Here is a 14,386-nt window from a genome sequence, read left to right as displayed (position 1 = left end):
TTGGGTTGGAGTTGGGTACAGAGGAGTCAGTCAGGTTGCCTATGGCCAAATTTGGTTGTGACCCGAAAGAAGGCACATTCTCAGTGAGGAGGGCCAGAGTCCCTAGGGTCTTGGCCCTTTGTTGGGTGGCCCTGGTAGCTAGTGCAGCCCTCTGGGGGCTCCGGAAGTTTCCCTCTCAGGGCCTCTTCAGCAGATCAGCAAGTATCGCTGGCCTTGAAGAATGGGAGAGCAGCTGATTGGGTGAAGGGGGTTTCGCTGGGGCCGCCTGTCCTCCAGTCCCAGAGATCCCTGGGGCAACTTCCCAGGGGGGCCTGTGTCTCTCAGCTGAGTGCCAGTCTAGTCTTGCTGCTTGGGGGAGACCCTTTAAAAAAGGCCCATCCAGGAGAGAGAGGGGATATACATGTGGATTTTTTTATTTGGCCAACTTAGAGCTTCAGTTCTTGGGTGGCTGTGAGTCCCTCCGCTGCACTCCCTGTAGTTCATCTATGCTGGTGGGGCTGGGCCTAGGCTCCATTCTGGGCCACCCACTCTGGAGATGTGAGTGACAGGGTCAGGTGGGGTGGGGGAGGCAGACACATGGACAGGCAGTTTTCACTGTGGGAGAGACGGACAGGGACAGCTGGCTGGCCAGGCGTTAGGGTTAGACATGGAGCAGGGCACGGCGCAGGGCAAGAGGGACAGAAGGGAGAATTGGCAGTTAGAAGGAATTCACCCAGCTCGGGCCTAGGGCTCCTCCTTGTGCCTGGAGGCGGGGGGGGGGGGGGCATCTGCACTCCAGGGGGCAAAGTGCGTGGCAAGTAAATGGTAACGGGCACAGGGGCCGCATCCCTAGTTCCCTCGTCTTCCTGCTCGCTTTGTCCCCATCACGCCCACCCGCCATTTGACAGCCCCTCTGGCCTTCCCCAATCCCTCTTCTGGAATCCGGACAAGTGGGATTTAAAAAGTCTGTAAAACACTTCACTTAATGAACTTGGATCTCATCTACATCCCGTCTGAGGTGGCAGGGGAATACACCTGCCTCATCTTGCTCTCCGTGGCTTCCTTGGAGCCCTGACTCCTTCCTACCTCACTGGGGTAGGGGGAGAAGCAGAGGAGTTCTATAGGATGGAAACATCTCTGGTAATCCAGGCGGACAGGAAGGGGGAGATGGGTGTAAGAGGAAATGCCAGTGCCTTTGAGCTATCCAAGCCCTCTGGGCAGCCCACCTCCAGCCCAGCTGCCTCCTGTCCTCTCCTAGAATCCTGGCAGGGTGTGACCTCACTGCCTCCGGTGGCCTCCAGCCTTCACCTTGGGAGCAAATTATGGGGGCTGGGGGTGGGGGTGGCTAAGCCTTCCAAGCCCCTGCGTGTGGAGGCTTGGAACCAGCCAAAGGGGGTGTGGGTTGGGGCTGAGGGGCCAAAAGCAGGGGCCCAGAGAGAAGAGCTGGCTTCGATGGGGAGGGAGGGCGAGCGCGAGGCAGGACAGCCCAGGGGGTGGACGGAGAAGCAGAGTGGAAAGGGGGGGCCAGAGGTCCCAGCAGGGAGCCGGGCCTCGAACCCAGACGAGGCTGCGGAGAGCGAGCCGCCCCGGCCCCCCGCGGGAACCGGCAGTTCAGCGCCGCCTTTGCCGGGAGGAGCTGCGTGACCTTGGCTAGGTCGCTTTTCTCCTTGAGCCACGGTTGCCTCATCCGTCAAGTGGGGATGGAAGGACCCCCCTCGGTCTGTCTTGCAGAGGAGCGCGTGGATGTGAACATCCACTGAGAAGGTTGAGAGGCGCCATTAATATTCATTTTCGCGGCACCTTCCGCAAATCCGAGGCTGGCGATGCCCGGTGCCGTTGCCTGGCTTCAGTTAGCTTCCTGCAGCGAGACGCAAAGCCCCCTCCGCCGAGCCGCGCGGTGGCGGCGCCCCTGCCCCTCCCACCCCTCGCTCACGCTGGCGGCATCAGGGTCACCGGCCGGGGGGCTCGGGGTGGGAGAGACGCGGCTCACCGCGCCTGGAACCGGGGCCCTGGTCCGAGCGGCGGGCGCCCGTTTCTGCTTCACCTCCGTCCCCACCCCACCCCCAGCGCCCCGGGATGCCGTCTGGAGCCCGGATGCCCCACCAGGGGGCGCCCATGGGCCCCCCGGGCTCCCCGTACATGGGCAGCCCCGCCGTGCGACCCGGCCTGGCCCCCGCGGGCATGGAGCCCGCCCGCAAGCGAGCAGCGCCCCCGCCCGGCCAGAGCCAGGCCCAGAGCCAGGGCCAGCCGGTGCCCACCGCCCCCGCGCGGAGCCGCAGGTGAGTGGGGCCCAGCGCGGAGGGGGCGGGCCACGGGACCCCAGGGACGGGGTGGGTGAGGCGCGAGACTGGAAGGAGCGAGGAAGAACGGGCAGCGAGGGACGGGCCGTCCTCGGTGGGATGCCCTCTGGGGGAGGTGGGCTGAGGGGGCACTGGTCTGGTTCCTTTGTGTGCCCACCGCAGGCGCGGAGGCCGCGGCCGTCGCGCCCTCCGCCGTGTCACCTGCTCGGTCCCTCTCTCCACCCCTCATCCCCAGGTTCTGGGAGATGCTTCTGTCTCCGGGGTGGGGGTGGGGCTGGCGGCAGGACTGAGGGCTGAGCTTCAGGGACTGTGTTCCTCCAAGTGTGGCTGTCCAGGGCACCTTCCTCGGCCCCCTGGCTGGACTGTTTAAAAAGCCCCACTCCAGATATTCTGAACGCGACTCTCTGGCCAGGGGGGTGGAGCCTGGGGATTTGTCCTGTGGGTGGGTGGTCTTCCCACAGTCCTGCTCTCAGGTGATTCTTAGGACCTCAGAGGCTAAAGAGCTGCCCCGATCCGTCGTCTGGACCAGGTCTGCCTCTTCATCGCCAGGGGCCAGCCCATTTCCCCGTCTGAGCCAGCTGGTGTCACCCCAAAAGCCCCTGCTGGTGTCTGGCAAGAGAGATGCCCCTCTGGGTTTCACTATTTAACCAAACACACATGCTTCCCTTTGCACACCAGATGGAGTCCTATAAAAGGAGTAATACGGATCTTACCTCATTATTAAATATTTTTTACACATCAAGGAAAATTCACCATTTATAGGAATCCCATGATGAATTCTTTTGCAACGTGAATCACGCTCTTACACAGTACGCGCGTTCCTGGTTTGTCTTGTATGAACGGAGAATTTCACGTAGACCGTTTCTTCAAAACAAATCAGACCTTTTGTGAAAGGTGCTTACCTGGCCTTAGAAGAGGTTTTTGGACAGGAGGAGGCAGTGATGAACACCACGCAAGGGCAGTACGGAGCCGTCCTCCGGGCTGAGTTCTAATAATCTCAACTCGCCAAGGATTTCCTGGGGTGCTCTTGGGAATCAGAAGCAGCTAGCGGGTCAGGAAGAGTCCGTGTCCCCGCTGCCACCCCAGGTTCAGCCCGCAGTCGTGCCCCACAAGAGAGCACTCTCTCTCTCCGGATCCCTATGGGGCTGTTTCTGGAGCCTGTTGGCAGGTGATCCAAGGGCATGAGCACTCCCTGCCCGTCAAGCCCCTTCCAAGCCCAGGGTGCCAGGGGTACAAGTCCCCTCCCCCCCACCCCAGCTCAGCCTTCATCTCCTGTTTCAGGGATGTGGTAGCGTGTCGGGGGTCCCCTCCCTCCGAGCTCAGGCCACCTTGGACTGTGCACCCCTGCTTCACAGAAAGGGAAAGTCCTCAGAATCCCTCCTCCCTCTCCTCTGTCCTCCCCCTCTCTAGCTTTTCTCAAACACTTTTGCAGCTCCCCCACCCCCACCCCTCCTAAGTCTAAATTTCTCTGGCCTGCGGGTGTGGTGGGGTGGAAAGGGGCTCCCAGGCTAGAGAAGGGACGGGACCGCGTCTGCTCCCCGCAAGAGGACTTAGCGCCATGCCAGACCCACTGCCGTCGCCCCTTGGGCGGGCGGACAAGCGGGCTGTGGGAACCCCAGCTAGGCGGGTGGAGATGTCGGGATAATTTAGCAGGTGGCCTCGTTACTCCCAGATCTGTCGCCATGGTAACCTGGTTTTTTCTTTAAAAAATGTACAGTGCCAAGAGGAGGAAGATGGCTGACAAAATCCTCCCTCAAAGGGTGAGTGCCTTTCACAGCAGCCCCCAGCCCACCCCCCCGCCCTTTGCTGCTCTGCCTCCTCTCCCCCCACCGCCCCCCTCCCCACCCTGGGCTGCTTCCCCTCCCCCCTCAGGAGCAGAGCTGCAGCGGCCCAGTCACTTCCACTGTTTGTTTAAAAAGCTCATTAAGAAGTGGGGCTCCCTGGCCAGAGGGAGGGGGTGGGGCGGAGGGAAGGGGCGGAGCCATGGGGGGAGGGGGGGCAGCGTCCTGGGCCCCGGGGCGCAGTGGACTGAATTCCAGCGGGTCCGCGGACATAAAGGTGTGGGACAAAGAGGGCACAAGAGCTAGGGGACCAAAGGCTGGCAGAGGAGTGGAGGGAGCGGAAGCATCAGAAGTGAACCCAAGCCAAGCTAGGTGTGGGGGGTTATGGTTGAGACGCCAGGTGGAGTGACAAGGTGAGGCACCAGGGCAGAGGCAAGCAGCCACGTCCTCTGTCCCAAGGACCCCAGGGTCCTAGCCACTTTGCAGACACCCAAGGAAGGCCCAGAGGCCATGTGACAAGGGAAAGGATGAGGAGGTGAGGCCCTAGTGGCTGGGCCCCGTGGCCGCTCTGGCCTCCCCTAGTGAAGAAATGCAGGGACCTCTCTAGAGGGAGAAGCCGTTTTTTTATGCTTAGATGTCCAGGTCCTTTCTGCTGGATGTGCAGTCCCGGGGAGAAGTCCCCGTTTGCACTCTCAAAGTTCCGTGCCCTGAGCCTGGCCAGCTCTCCTCGACGGTCTTTGCTCTTCGTACCCTGGGACCGCGTGACAAGCACGGTCAGCCTCCAAGGTTGGCTGAGCCCCTCGCTCCTTCTCTTCCAGATCCGGGAGCTGGTCCCCGAGTCCCAGGCTTATATGGACCTCCTGGCATTTGAGAGGAAACTAGATCAAACCATCATGCGGAAGCGGGTGGACATCCAAGAGGCTCTGAAGAGGCCGATGAAGGTGTCTTGATTTGGGGGCAGGAAGAGGGCTTTAGGCCCTGTTGTAAGAACAGAGAGAGGGACTGCCCCGGGAGTGGGAACACGCGGCGTTTGCTCTGTACTACACTCTTTATTTCTACAGCAAAAGCGGAAGCTGCGTCTTTATATCTCCAATACGTTTAACCCTGCGAAGCCCGATGCTGAAGATTCCGATGGCAGCATCGCCTCCTGGGAGCTGCGGGTGGAGGGGAAGCTCCTGGATGACGTACGTCCTGGCCCAGGTCTCTCCAGGTGTCCTGGGGTGGGTATGGGGCCGAGCTGAGGACAGAACGAGCTGTGGGCACTATGGGTTAGGGAGTCAGCCCTGGCCAGGGGTGGGTGGCCTAAAGAGCCATTCTGGGGGCAGAGGCCTGCTTCTAACCGTGCCACCCTACCCGACCAGCCCCACCCGCTCCCAACGCATCCTGCCCCCACAGTCCCTGTCCTGCCCCCACGGTCCCTGTTCCTCTCCCACAGCCCAGCAAGCAGAAGCGGAAGTTCTCTTCCTTCTTCAAGAGTTTGGTCATTGAGCTGGACAAAGACCTTTATGGCCCTGACAACCACCTAGTTGAGGTAAGACCCAGACCTCTTTTGCCCTGGAACTGCCACCTTTCCACAGACAACGGTCTCACCGGCCGCACAGATGTGGGCCAGGGACCACCCTGGGACCCCTGGCCCCCCCAGCCCAGATGGGCCTCAGAGGTGACCCAGCTCTCCCCCCTCTCCCCGCCTCCGCCCCGGGCAGTGGCACCGCACACCCACGACCCAGGAGACGGATGGCTTCCAGGTGAAGAGGCCGGGGGACCTGAGCGTACGATGCACGCTGCTTCTCATGCTGGACTACCAGGTCTCTGCCCCCACCCCTACCCCCCTGCCATGAGGCCCTCGGGCCCCCCACGCCCTTTGTCTTCGGAGCGTTCCCTGGGAGACCCCGTTCTGTTCCTTGCCTCACCTTCTCCAGAAACATCCTTCCTAGGGCCCAATCACCACGTCCCCGCCGGCCCCAGGCTGCCTGGCCTTGAGCTCTTTCCACTCCCTCTCTCTCATTTAATTTTCACGGCCATCTTTTCTCAGCCTCCCCAATTCAAACTGGATCCCCGCTTGGCCCGGCTGCTGGGGTTGCACACACAGAGCCGCTCCGCCATCGTGCAGGCCCTGTGGCAGTATGTGAAAACCAACAGGCTGCAGGACTCACATGACAAGGAATACATCAATGGGGACAAATATTTCCAGCAGGTACCCTCTCTCCTGACCGCAGGGGTGTGGGGAGCAGGCAGAGGCACCAGTAGGGGAAGTGCCTTTACTAAGGCAACGCCCGCACACACTTGTAGATTTAACCAAGCCAGGAACGTTAAGAGGCCAACAGTTTGGGGAACATGATAGTCTTGGCACTTGGAGTTAGGGGCCCTGGGCTCTAGTCCCGGATCCAGGCTCTACCAAAGTAGAGATTATTGTTAATAATACTTTTTGAATAAACACAGCAGATAAACTCGAGGAGCAAAGTAACAGTTGCTGTTTATTGAGCACTCGCCATGTGCCAGGCATGCTCGCGGGCACTTAACGTGGATCACATTTGGTCCTCACAGCCGCCCTGGCAGACAGGTACCATGACCATACCCGCTTTAGAGATGAAGACACCGAGGCCCCCGAATTTAGGGGACGGGCTCAAGGTTGCACTGTTAATGGGAAGAGGCAGGATTTGCACCACGGCCCCCGGCCCAGGGCCCATGCTTCCAACCACTGCACGGCCCCCACCCACCTCTGTGTCCGCACTCCACCCCCAGACACCTTAGTCCCGGCCCCAGGAGAGGAGTTAGACTGGCTCATGGCGTCGCCTTCCCAGAATGGAAGGCTCTAGGACTGTAGTTCTGCTCTTTTCAAGCAGACGAGAGTGGTGTCTCTCTCTCTCTCTCTCTCCCTCTCTCTCCTACTTCAGATTTTTGATTGCCCCCGGCTGAAGTTTTCTGAGATTCCCCAGCGCCTCACAGCTCTGCTGTTGCCCCCTGACCCAATTGTCATCAACCACGTCATCAGGTGAGGCCCCAGCTTGCTCCTCAGCCCAGGGAGTCATTGCCGTCCTGCCCTCCCTCTCCCCACCCCCACCCCCCACCAGTCTGCCCCTGGGGCCCCTGGCCTCTGTGGCAGCAGCACGGACACCAAGGCCTGGACTTCCCTGGCAGCGTGGACCCGTCGGACCAGAAGAAGACGGCGTGCTATGACATTGATGTGGAGGTGGAGGAGCCCCTGAAGGGACAGATGAGCAGCTTCCTTCTGTCCACGGCCAACCAGCAGGAGATCAGCGCTCTGGACAGTAAGGTGGGGCCCGAGCCCAGAGCTGGAGTGGGACATTAACCCGGAAATGACAAAATACAGACAACAGACGAGAGCATAGGCCCATGGAGAGATGGGGGGGGGGGCACGTGGCCCTCCCCTCGCTACTCGGAGCTCTGCCCATCCCCCATTCTCTGGGGCTGCAGAGGCGTCAGGGACCTGAGGGACTGTCCTTCAAAGGGACGCAGCAAATCCCCCCCCTTCCCGCCTCCCCCACAACCCCATGGCCAGGTGAAAGCGTCTGTCTTTCTACCTGCAGATCCATGAGACGATTGAGTCCATAAACCAGCTCAAGATCCAGAGGGACTTCATGCTAAGCTTCTCCAGAGACCCCAAAGGCTACATCCAAGACCTGCTCCGCTCCCAGAGCCGGGACCTCAAGGTGAAGGGGACTCAGGGAGCACTGGATGGAAGACAAGCATATTGGGAAGACAATAAATGTTGTCACACGCGGGCCGGAGGGGGTCCGGGCTCAGGGCTGACCCCGTCGCTTCCTCCCAGGTGATGACGGACGTGGCAGGCAACCCTGAGGAGGAGCGCCGGGCTGAGTTTTACCACCAGCCCTGGTCCCAGGAAGCCGTCAGCCGCTATTTCTACTGCAAGGTGTGGAGGGGCCCGTGTCCCTCAGGCCTCCCCCTCTCACTGCAAGAGAAGTCCCGCTTCTCAGCCACTTCTACCAACCCCCTCACCACAGAGGAGCCCTCCCTGCTCCCAGAGGCTCTTCCAGGGTGGCTGGGTGGCTGGGACTGTCCTGTCACTCACCAGCAACAGCGTAACCTGCCAGTACTCTTATTTCTCTAAAGATCCAGCAGCGCCGGCAGGAGCTGGAGCAGTCGCTGGTCGTGCGCACCACCTAGGAGCCCCTGCGGAGGAGCACCAGGAGCACCGCAGAGGGCCTCTGGGCCGGGTCTGCCCCGCCCCCGGGCTCTGCCATCGCCCCTCTGCCGCCTTCCGGGCGAGGCAGGGGAATGATTAAAGCTCATGCATCTGAGAGCAGCCTCGTGTGTCATTGGCAACCGGGGAGGAAGGACACGGGGGAAGGCGGCGGGTCCCTCTGGGAAGCCTCCCTACCCCCTCCCTCAGATTCTCCTCCTGACTCCATTTCCCCTAGACCTAAAAACAGTTTGGCAGAAGACACTTTTAATAACGTTTTCTTATTAAAAAAAAAAAAAAAAATACAGCAACAAGCTCTCCATCTGTCCGTCCATCTTGCCTCGCCCTTCCCGGGGCTGCGGCAGAGAGGGGAACTCCACGGAGGGGCCGGGCCCGGGGCGCGCTAGGTGCTGTTGGCCTGCTCCTGCTCGAACAGAGCCATGGCGAGCTGGGCGCGGCCCCCCAGCCCCTCCAGGTTGCTGAGGCGGCAGCGGTGATAGAGCTCCTCGCTGAGCCGGGGGCTGCAGTCTCGCAGGGAGAACTTCTGCACCAGCCCTGGCTCCACGGCCCGGAAGAGGTGGAGCCCTGAGAACCGGAGGAAAACATCCATCACCTCCAGCCCCTCCAGGGCTTCCTCCTCTTCCTGGCCTGCCAGTTCCCCGGCCAGGCGGGCTCGGGCCGCCAGGTAGTCGGCGTTGTAGAAGCAACCCTCCGCGGAAGCCTGCCGGTCAAACCTGCCTCCTACGGGAGCCCCCCGGGAAGGGTCGGCACCGGGAGGGGACGGGGGGTCGGGGCCAGCCCCCGGGGGCCCCGCGGGAGATCTCTGTGGTGCCAGGGCAGGGTTGAACTCCTGGAAATGCACTGGGAAGAAGGCCTGCCAGCCGGAGATAGCATTCATGCGGCAGCGGTTGAGGACTTCGGGCCCCGGCCTGGTCCACACGGTGGTGAGGAAGAAAAGCGTGTCCACGGGGTGCTTCTTAGAGACCACGTCCATGAGCCGCACCTGGGAAGGGGCCTCCGCGCGCACGGCGAGCCAGGCCAGCCTCGTCCCGGGGTGCCGCCGCTCTAACTCGGCCGCCGCGGCCTTCACCCCGAGAAATGGGTCCGGGGCCCCCCGGCCACCGTCCCGAGGTCCGTAGACCAGCAACAGGGTGAGCAGCGCGTGCTCTCGCGGCTCCAGAACACTGGCTGCAAAGGCCTCGAGGAAAGCGAGGGCGGCGGCGGCTTCGGCCACCGGGAGTGGCAGCACCAGCTGCACGCGGGTGGCCTCGGTGACGTAGGGCATGGGCAGGATTTCCACCCGGCTCAGGGGCCGCAGCAGGCTGACCCTGCGGGCCAGGGCCCGCCGGTGCCCGCGCTGCGTCACGGCCTCCAGCAGCAGGTCCAGGGTGTACTCCATGCCCCGCGCCGGGTCGAAGCGCCGGTACCCGTTGAGCAGCCGCTGCTTCTGGAAGCGCAGGCGGGGCTGGTAGCGCCGATTCAGCTGCTCCAGGGCCGTCTCCACGGCGTCACCCACGTCCGCCCTGCTCGCCCCCTGCAGCGGGCACTTGGGGGACCCATCTGCGCAGGAGAAGGTATGCTGCTCCGTGAAGTAGTCCCAGCCCAGCACCTCAAATCGAGAGTGTGGGGTGAAAGGGGCCGGGAGCCCGATGGGCCAGCTCAGCCCTGCCTCGCCCTCGGGGGTCAGCACGGTCAGGTTCTGGATCTGAGCCTAGGGTGGGAGGGATGCACAGTTAGTGCCCTCTAGGTCGTCAGAACCCAGCCAGGTTCCAGCGTCCTGGCTTTGGAGCTCTGTCCTGACTCTGTCAACACTTAGTGAGGTGCCCCCTTGGCTAACCGCTCAATTCCTCGTTCTTTCCGTCCTTGTCTGTGAAACGCAGAAAGCATAGGGATCATAACGCACCTTACACAGCTGCTGTGAGAAGGAAGCGGTGGGAAATGTGCTTTTGCAGAGATCAAAGCTCGCAGCCTTTCTCTCCAGGCCCAGAGTACGTCCTCTTCGTAATGGAACCTTGGCTTTCACCTGTATGCCACCTCTGACACCCCCCACTCCCCACGATCAACTGGAGGGTTCTTCCACATCTACCCTTGGGCTTTTGAAGGACAGTGCTAGAGATTTAGGGCTTCCTGGGCTTCCGCTCCTCCGGTGGAGAGGCACAACTGGAGAGAAGCTGAAGTGATGGTGTCTAAGTGCTATACTGAGCCCTGCTCCTCATAGTTCGCCTGCAAACACTTTTAACCACATCCAAGTCGAACCAGGGGCTTATCTCACGAGTGACCTGGGTCCCCGAGGGTCCCTTCTCCTTGGAGTTGTTTCACACTTCCACCCCGCCAGCCTCCCCTCTCACTCAGCTGCCCGCTCACTGTGACCCCGGACGTCTGAAGCCCCCCCCTGACCTCCAGCCGTGGGCCCGGGCTCACCTGCAGTTGCTCTATTTCGCTGTACGCCCGCTCCAGCTCCAGAGCGCTGAAGCGTTTATGGAGCCTGTACATGAGGGTTCCCTCGGAGACAGGGTGCACTGCGAAGGCACTCAGGAAAGCCGAGCTCCCCTCCTTCTCAGGGTCCCTATTTTTGGCCAGCTCAAAGGAACGATACTGCTGCCCCTAAAGGGACCAATCAGACCAATCAGTGCCACACACGGAGGGCTGCCCGTCCCAACCACGCTTAACCGAACTCAGCATTCATGCTTTTTACCGCCGCCATCACGACGGAGGAGAGCAGGAGCTCATTCCGGTGTTCCCTGAAACTTGGCCTTAGTCTTGCTACTGGATTCGGGAAAAAAGAATGTTAGGTAGGCAATTAAAGAAGGACCCCCACTGCTTCCAGGGAACGAAAGGCATGAGCCAGCAAGGACTCCCACTACTCTGGCTTACTGTACTCCCCGTGACAGTGGCCATCTCTAGGACATTCCCAGATCGTTTACGATTGTGCATGTGTCAGAGGAGGGGGCGAAGGGCGGGGGGGGGGGTGGCGATGGGAGGAGCTGGTGAGCAGGGGCACCTTTCTACCTTGCTCGGAGGGTCCCCGGCAAGATGCCACCTTTGATGGCCCCGGGGTTCTAGCCAGGGTCGGCGGCTAGGAAGGACAAAACCCCAAGGTGCTGCTGGGAAGGAGCCAGCCGCAGCTACCCCGGAGACCAATCGCTCAGCCACTACCAACTGTCAGGGGCCAAGATTGACTCGAAAGGGCTGTCACCTGGTGCTGCGAGACACAGCCGATGCCTAGAGAGTCGATGAGGCAGCGGCCAAGCCACTCATCGGGACGGGCACTGAGAATGTCTCCTCGGCAGCCATCCAGATGTGGCCGCAATCGGAGCAGGAGACTCCGTGACAACAGGTAGCCAAAGCCCCCATGGCAGTACCGAGCCTGCTCGCCGGCGCCGATAAACTCCTCCGCTCGGCCCAAGTACAGGTCTTGGTTGATGCTGAGGTGGCCAGCAAGGGCTGCCAGGCGGGGGGCCTGGACATACGTGTCATCCTGCATGATGAAGAACCAGTCGTAGTCGGCCCCAAAGTGTGTGTGAAGGTGGCGCAGGGTCTCTGACATGAGCCAGGCCGGCCGTTCGTCCCCGTGAGATACCACCTGCATGCCCGCAGGAGTCCGGGCCCCCCGCTGCCCCGTGAAGTACAATAATCGAGGGAAGTGGTGGGCCACCGTGCGGTTGACGGCCACGGCCAGAGTGGACAGGGTGGCCCGGGAAGTCAGGACAGCCACCAGCAACCGCTCCCGAGAGCCCAGCTCCGTCTGGATGTACCGAGTCCTGCGGAGGGACCAGCATGCCAGGGGTCAACTCCTTATATCTTTAGGAGCCCAGTCTGCCCAGCATACACATCCCTCTAGAAATGAGTGGGTTGGGGTTGAGAAAAGAGGAGAGAGACACCTCCTCGCTAACATTAATGAGCTACTACAGTGAGCGTCCGCTGACACTGGAATTCATTTGGGGACGGGTCTAAGGATGGATTAGATGGCTAGACGTGACTCCTGCCCCGTTTAAAACACATCCAACACTAACTTAACACCAATGAGTGAGACCTTCTTAGACCTGAGAAGGGAAAAATAGAAACAAATCATGATGGGTAATAAGGCAAACAATTGCTCTGGGAGCCTAACAGTGATTAACCAGCGAAGGCAGAGACAAGGACTTAGAGCAGCGCTCAAGTGGGGTCTGGGGGCTACGTACACACATAGCTCTCACCTGAGCACCTTCTTGTAGGGCTTGTTGGGATCCCTGTAGTAAGGGACAATCCGGGGTTTGAAGTCTTCATCACTTTGGTCGAGTCCAGTTCTGGAGTCTGGATTATGTGGCACTCCTGGTTCCCCCACGGCCTCTACACAGGGATCTTCTCCCTCACCCTGGATCCAGGAAACCCGCAAGAGGCTCAGGCTGCACCCCAGAGACAGCCCGAGGATGAGGGGCAGCGCTGGTCGCAGCAGAGCCAACAGGGAACTCAGGCGCATGGTGGCAGGCCCTGCCACGTGCATGCCCCGGAGGGGACCGCCTCAAGGATCAATCAGTAGGTTGATGGGTGTCGGGCCAGTAGTAGGCCTATGGTTTTATCCAGGAAGCCTGGGGTCAATGAGGTCAATGACACAGCAAGGTTGCCAGGCCTGCTGCCAGGCCCAGCATCCCCAGGAAGCATATGCCTGGGCTTCAGTCCTCAAGGTGCCGGATTTAACCCTTCGTCTAAATGGCAGTAAGTATTGGAGTCGATTTCACCCAGTAATGTGCTTATGGTCTGTCTTCCAGAATGACGAGGAAACAAAACTCAATCCTGCCAAATCTAACCCAGAAAGAAGGACTACATGCATCTGTAGACTGGATCTAAGTGGAGACAGCAGAAGCAAGTAAAGAAGGGGCTGGGGCCAAGGGCATGCTCCATCAAAATAACAGCCCCAACTCCAACAGCCTGCGTCGGTAGGCCTTTGTCAAAGGGCCCCTGGCTGGGGGCACGTTGCTCACTCAATGTACCAAAGGGGGTGCCGACTAGCTATTGAAGGCGAGCCCAAGGGAAGGGTTAAGGGCCTCTCCCTACCCTACTCCTGAGTGTTACAGAAACACACAGCTAGAGGAACCCCTCCTCCCAGTTGGGAGTGGTCAGGAGCCACTGGCATGGTGCACAGTTCTGCCCACCCAAGTGAGGTGGACAGATACGGTGAATCAGCACCGAGAGCCTCTCAGAGGAGCACAATGGCTGATGGAGCCATTTTGCAGGGCATCCTTCTCTGAATCCCAGCTGCTGAGAGGCTGGTGCTGCCCACCTTCCTCTGTGAAGAGACGATGAGCAAATGACGGTGACTGGCTGTGTAAGAGCAATTCGGTGTCTGGTTTTACCAGGGCCCCAGGGCCCCAAGCCAAACCAAAGTGGGGAGACGAGAAGCTAGAGACAACACACGGCTCCTGCAAAAGCAAACGGAGGCTCGGCTGGCTTGGGAAGTGACCTCTGCCAAGGACCAGACCCCCTGCTCTATCTGCTTCTCAGCGATCAGAGACCAGCTCCAGCCCTGGAAAGAAGGCCCAAAGCGAGTTTTAGCTGTTAGTCTCCAAACAGAAATAAAACCGGCTGCGTCACGGAACTGTCGAGGAGGGGCTGGGGGACTCGGCTGGGTTTGTTCCGGCGGAGGCAATGCAGGTTCGCGGCTGGGACCGGAGGGCAAAGACCCCGTTACCAGGCCCGTCGGCGGGGCAAAGGCCCCGCCTGCGCCAGCGGACGAAGGAGAGCAGGCACACCCCGAGGCCCGCCGGGGGAGGCCCTGCAGCAGGGCCGGGGGGGGAGGCGGCGGACCGGTAAAGGCGGCCCAGGTGTGGTCCACGCGGCCAGGACCGTCCTGGGGGGAGCAGGGACGAGGGCGCGGGAGTGGGACCTGCTCCTGTCCTCGGAAGCGGCGCCCCTGTGGCCCCCTCAGGGGGAAGGGCGGGGAAGGGGGAACAAACCCCAGTGCCCAACCGAGGCGCCGGCTCCGCCGCTGCAGCCGCTGCCACCTCACAGCCCGGCCCGCGCCTTCCTCTTCCGCTCGCCGTCAGTCCCGGTCTCTATGGTGACCGCATCCGGTCGCTCGCTCCGCCTCCGCCGTCTCGGTGGTCTCCCCGCCCCACTCCTCGCAGTGCGCAGCCGCGGTGCGGGTGACGTGTCCGCCCGGCCAGGCACCCGCCCCCAAGAGCGAG

General features: G+C 61.1%; 2 protein-coding genes across 3 annotated transcripts in view; one reads left to right on the top strand and one right to left on the bottom strand.

The window, feature by feature from the left end:
* Window positions 1-8,525, top strand: part of SMARCD3 (SWI/SNF related, matrix associated, actin dependent regulator of chromatin, subfamily d, member 3) — a 30,181-nt gene extending 21,656 nt beyond the window's left edge. For both annotated transcript variants that reach the window (XM_030308848.1, XM_030308847.1), the window contains 12 exons: window positions 2,047-2,258; window positions 3,997-4,039; window positions 4,879-5,001; window positions 5,122-5,244; window positions 5,496-5,591; window positions 5,764-5,865; window positions 6,093-6,254; window positions 6,955-7,052; window positions 7,199-7,334; window positions 7,609-7,731; window positions 7,851-7,952; window positions 8,153-8,525. In XM_030308848.1, the coding sequence (XP_030164708.1) occupies window positions 2,047-2,258; window positions 3,997-4,039; window positions 4,879-5,001; window positions 5,122-5,244; window positions 5,496-5,591; window positions 5,764-5,865; window positions 6,093-6,254; window positions 6,955-7,052; window positions 7,199-7,334; window positions 7,609-7,731; window positions 7,851-7,952; window positions 8,153-8,206 (1,374 nt within the window). In that variant the 3' untranslated portion in view covers window positions 8,207-8,525. The remainder of the gene's footprint in view (window positions 1-2,046; window positions 2,259-3,996; window positions 4,040-4,878; window positions 5,002-5,121; window positions 5,245-5,495; window positions 5,592-5,763; window positions 5,866-6,092; window positions 6,255-6,954; window positions 7,053-7,198; window positions 7,335-7,608; window positions 7,732-7,850; window positions 7,953-8,152) is intronic.
* Window positions 8,473-14,221, bottom strand: CHPF2 (chondroitin polymerizing factor 2). The gene is made up of 4 exons (XM_030308846.1): window positions 12,419-14,221; window positions 11,419-11,983; window positions 10,644-10,826; window positions 8,473-9,933 (listed from the first exon to the last, which is right to left on the bottom strand). Exons 1-4 carry the CDS (start codon window positions 12,703-12,705, stop codon window positions 8,626-8,628), a joined length of 2,343 nt encoding a protein of 780 aa, XP_030164706.1. The 5' UTR covers window positions 12,706-14,221; the 3' UTR covers window positions 8,473-8,625.
* Window positions 14,222-14,386: the final 165 nt, after the last annotated feature.

Source organism: Lynx canadensis, chromosome A2, assembly GCF_007474595.2.
Source record: "Lynx canadensis isolate LIC74 chromosome A2, mLynCan4.pri.v2, whole genome shotgun sequence".
NCBI lineage: Eukaryota > Metazoa > Chordata > Mammalia > Carnivora > Felidae > Lynx > Lynx canadensis.
Note: the sequence above shows the minus strand (reverse complement) of the source record. Positions and strands in the feature narration are given on the sequence as shown.

What these genes read in the sequence shown, in the direction of transcription:
- CHPF2 (XM_030308846.1), bottom strand. Translation starts at nt 12,705, where the DNA reads ATGCACGTGGCAGGGCCTGCCACCATGCGCCTGAGTTCCCTGTTGGCT. An exon ending in GCTGTGTCTCGCAGCACCAG is followed by an intron (nt 10,827 to 11,418) that starts GTGACAGCCCTT and finishes TGGTCCCTTTAG; the next exon opens with GGGCAGCAGTATCGTTCCTT. An exon ending in GCGAAATAGAGCAACTGCAG is followed by an intron (nt 9,934 to 10,643) that starts GTGAGCCCGGGC and finishes CTCCCACCCTAG; the next exon opens with GCTCAGATCCAGAACCTGAC.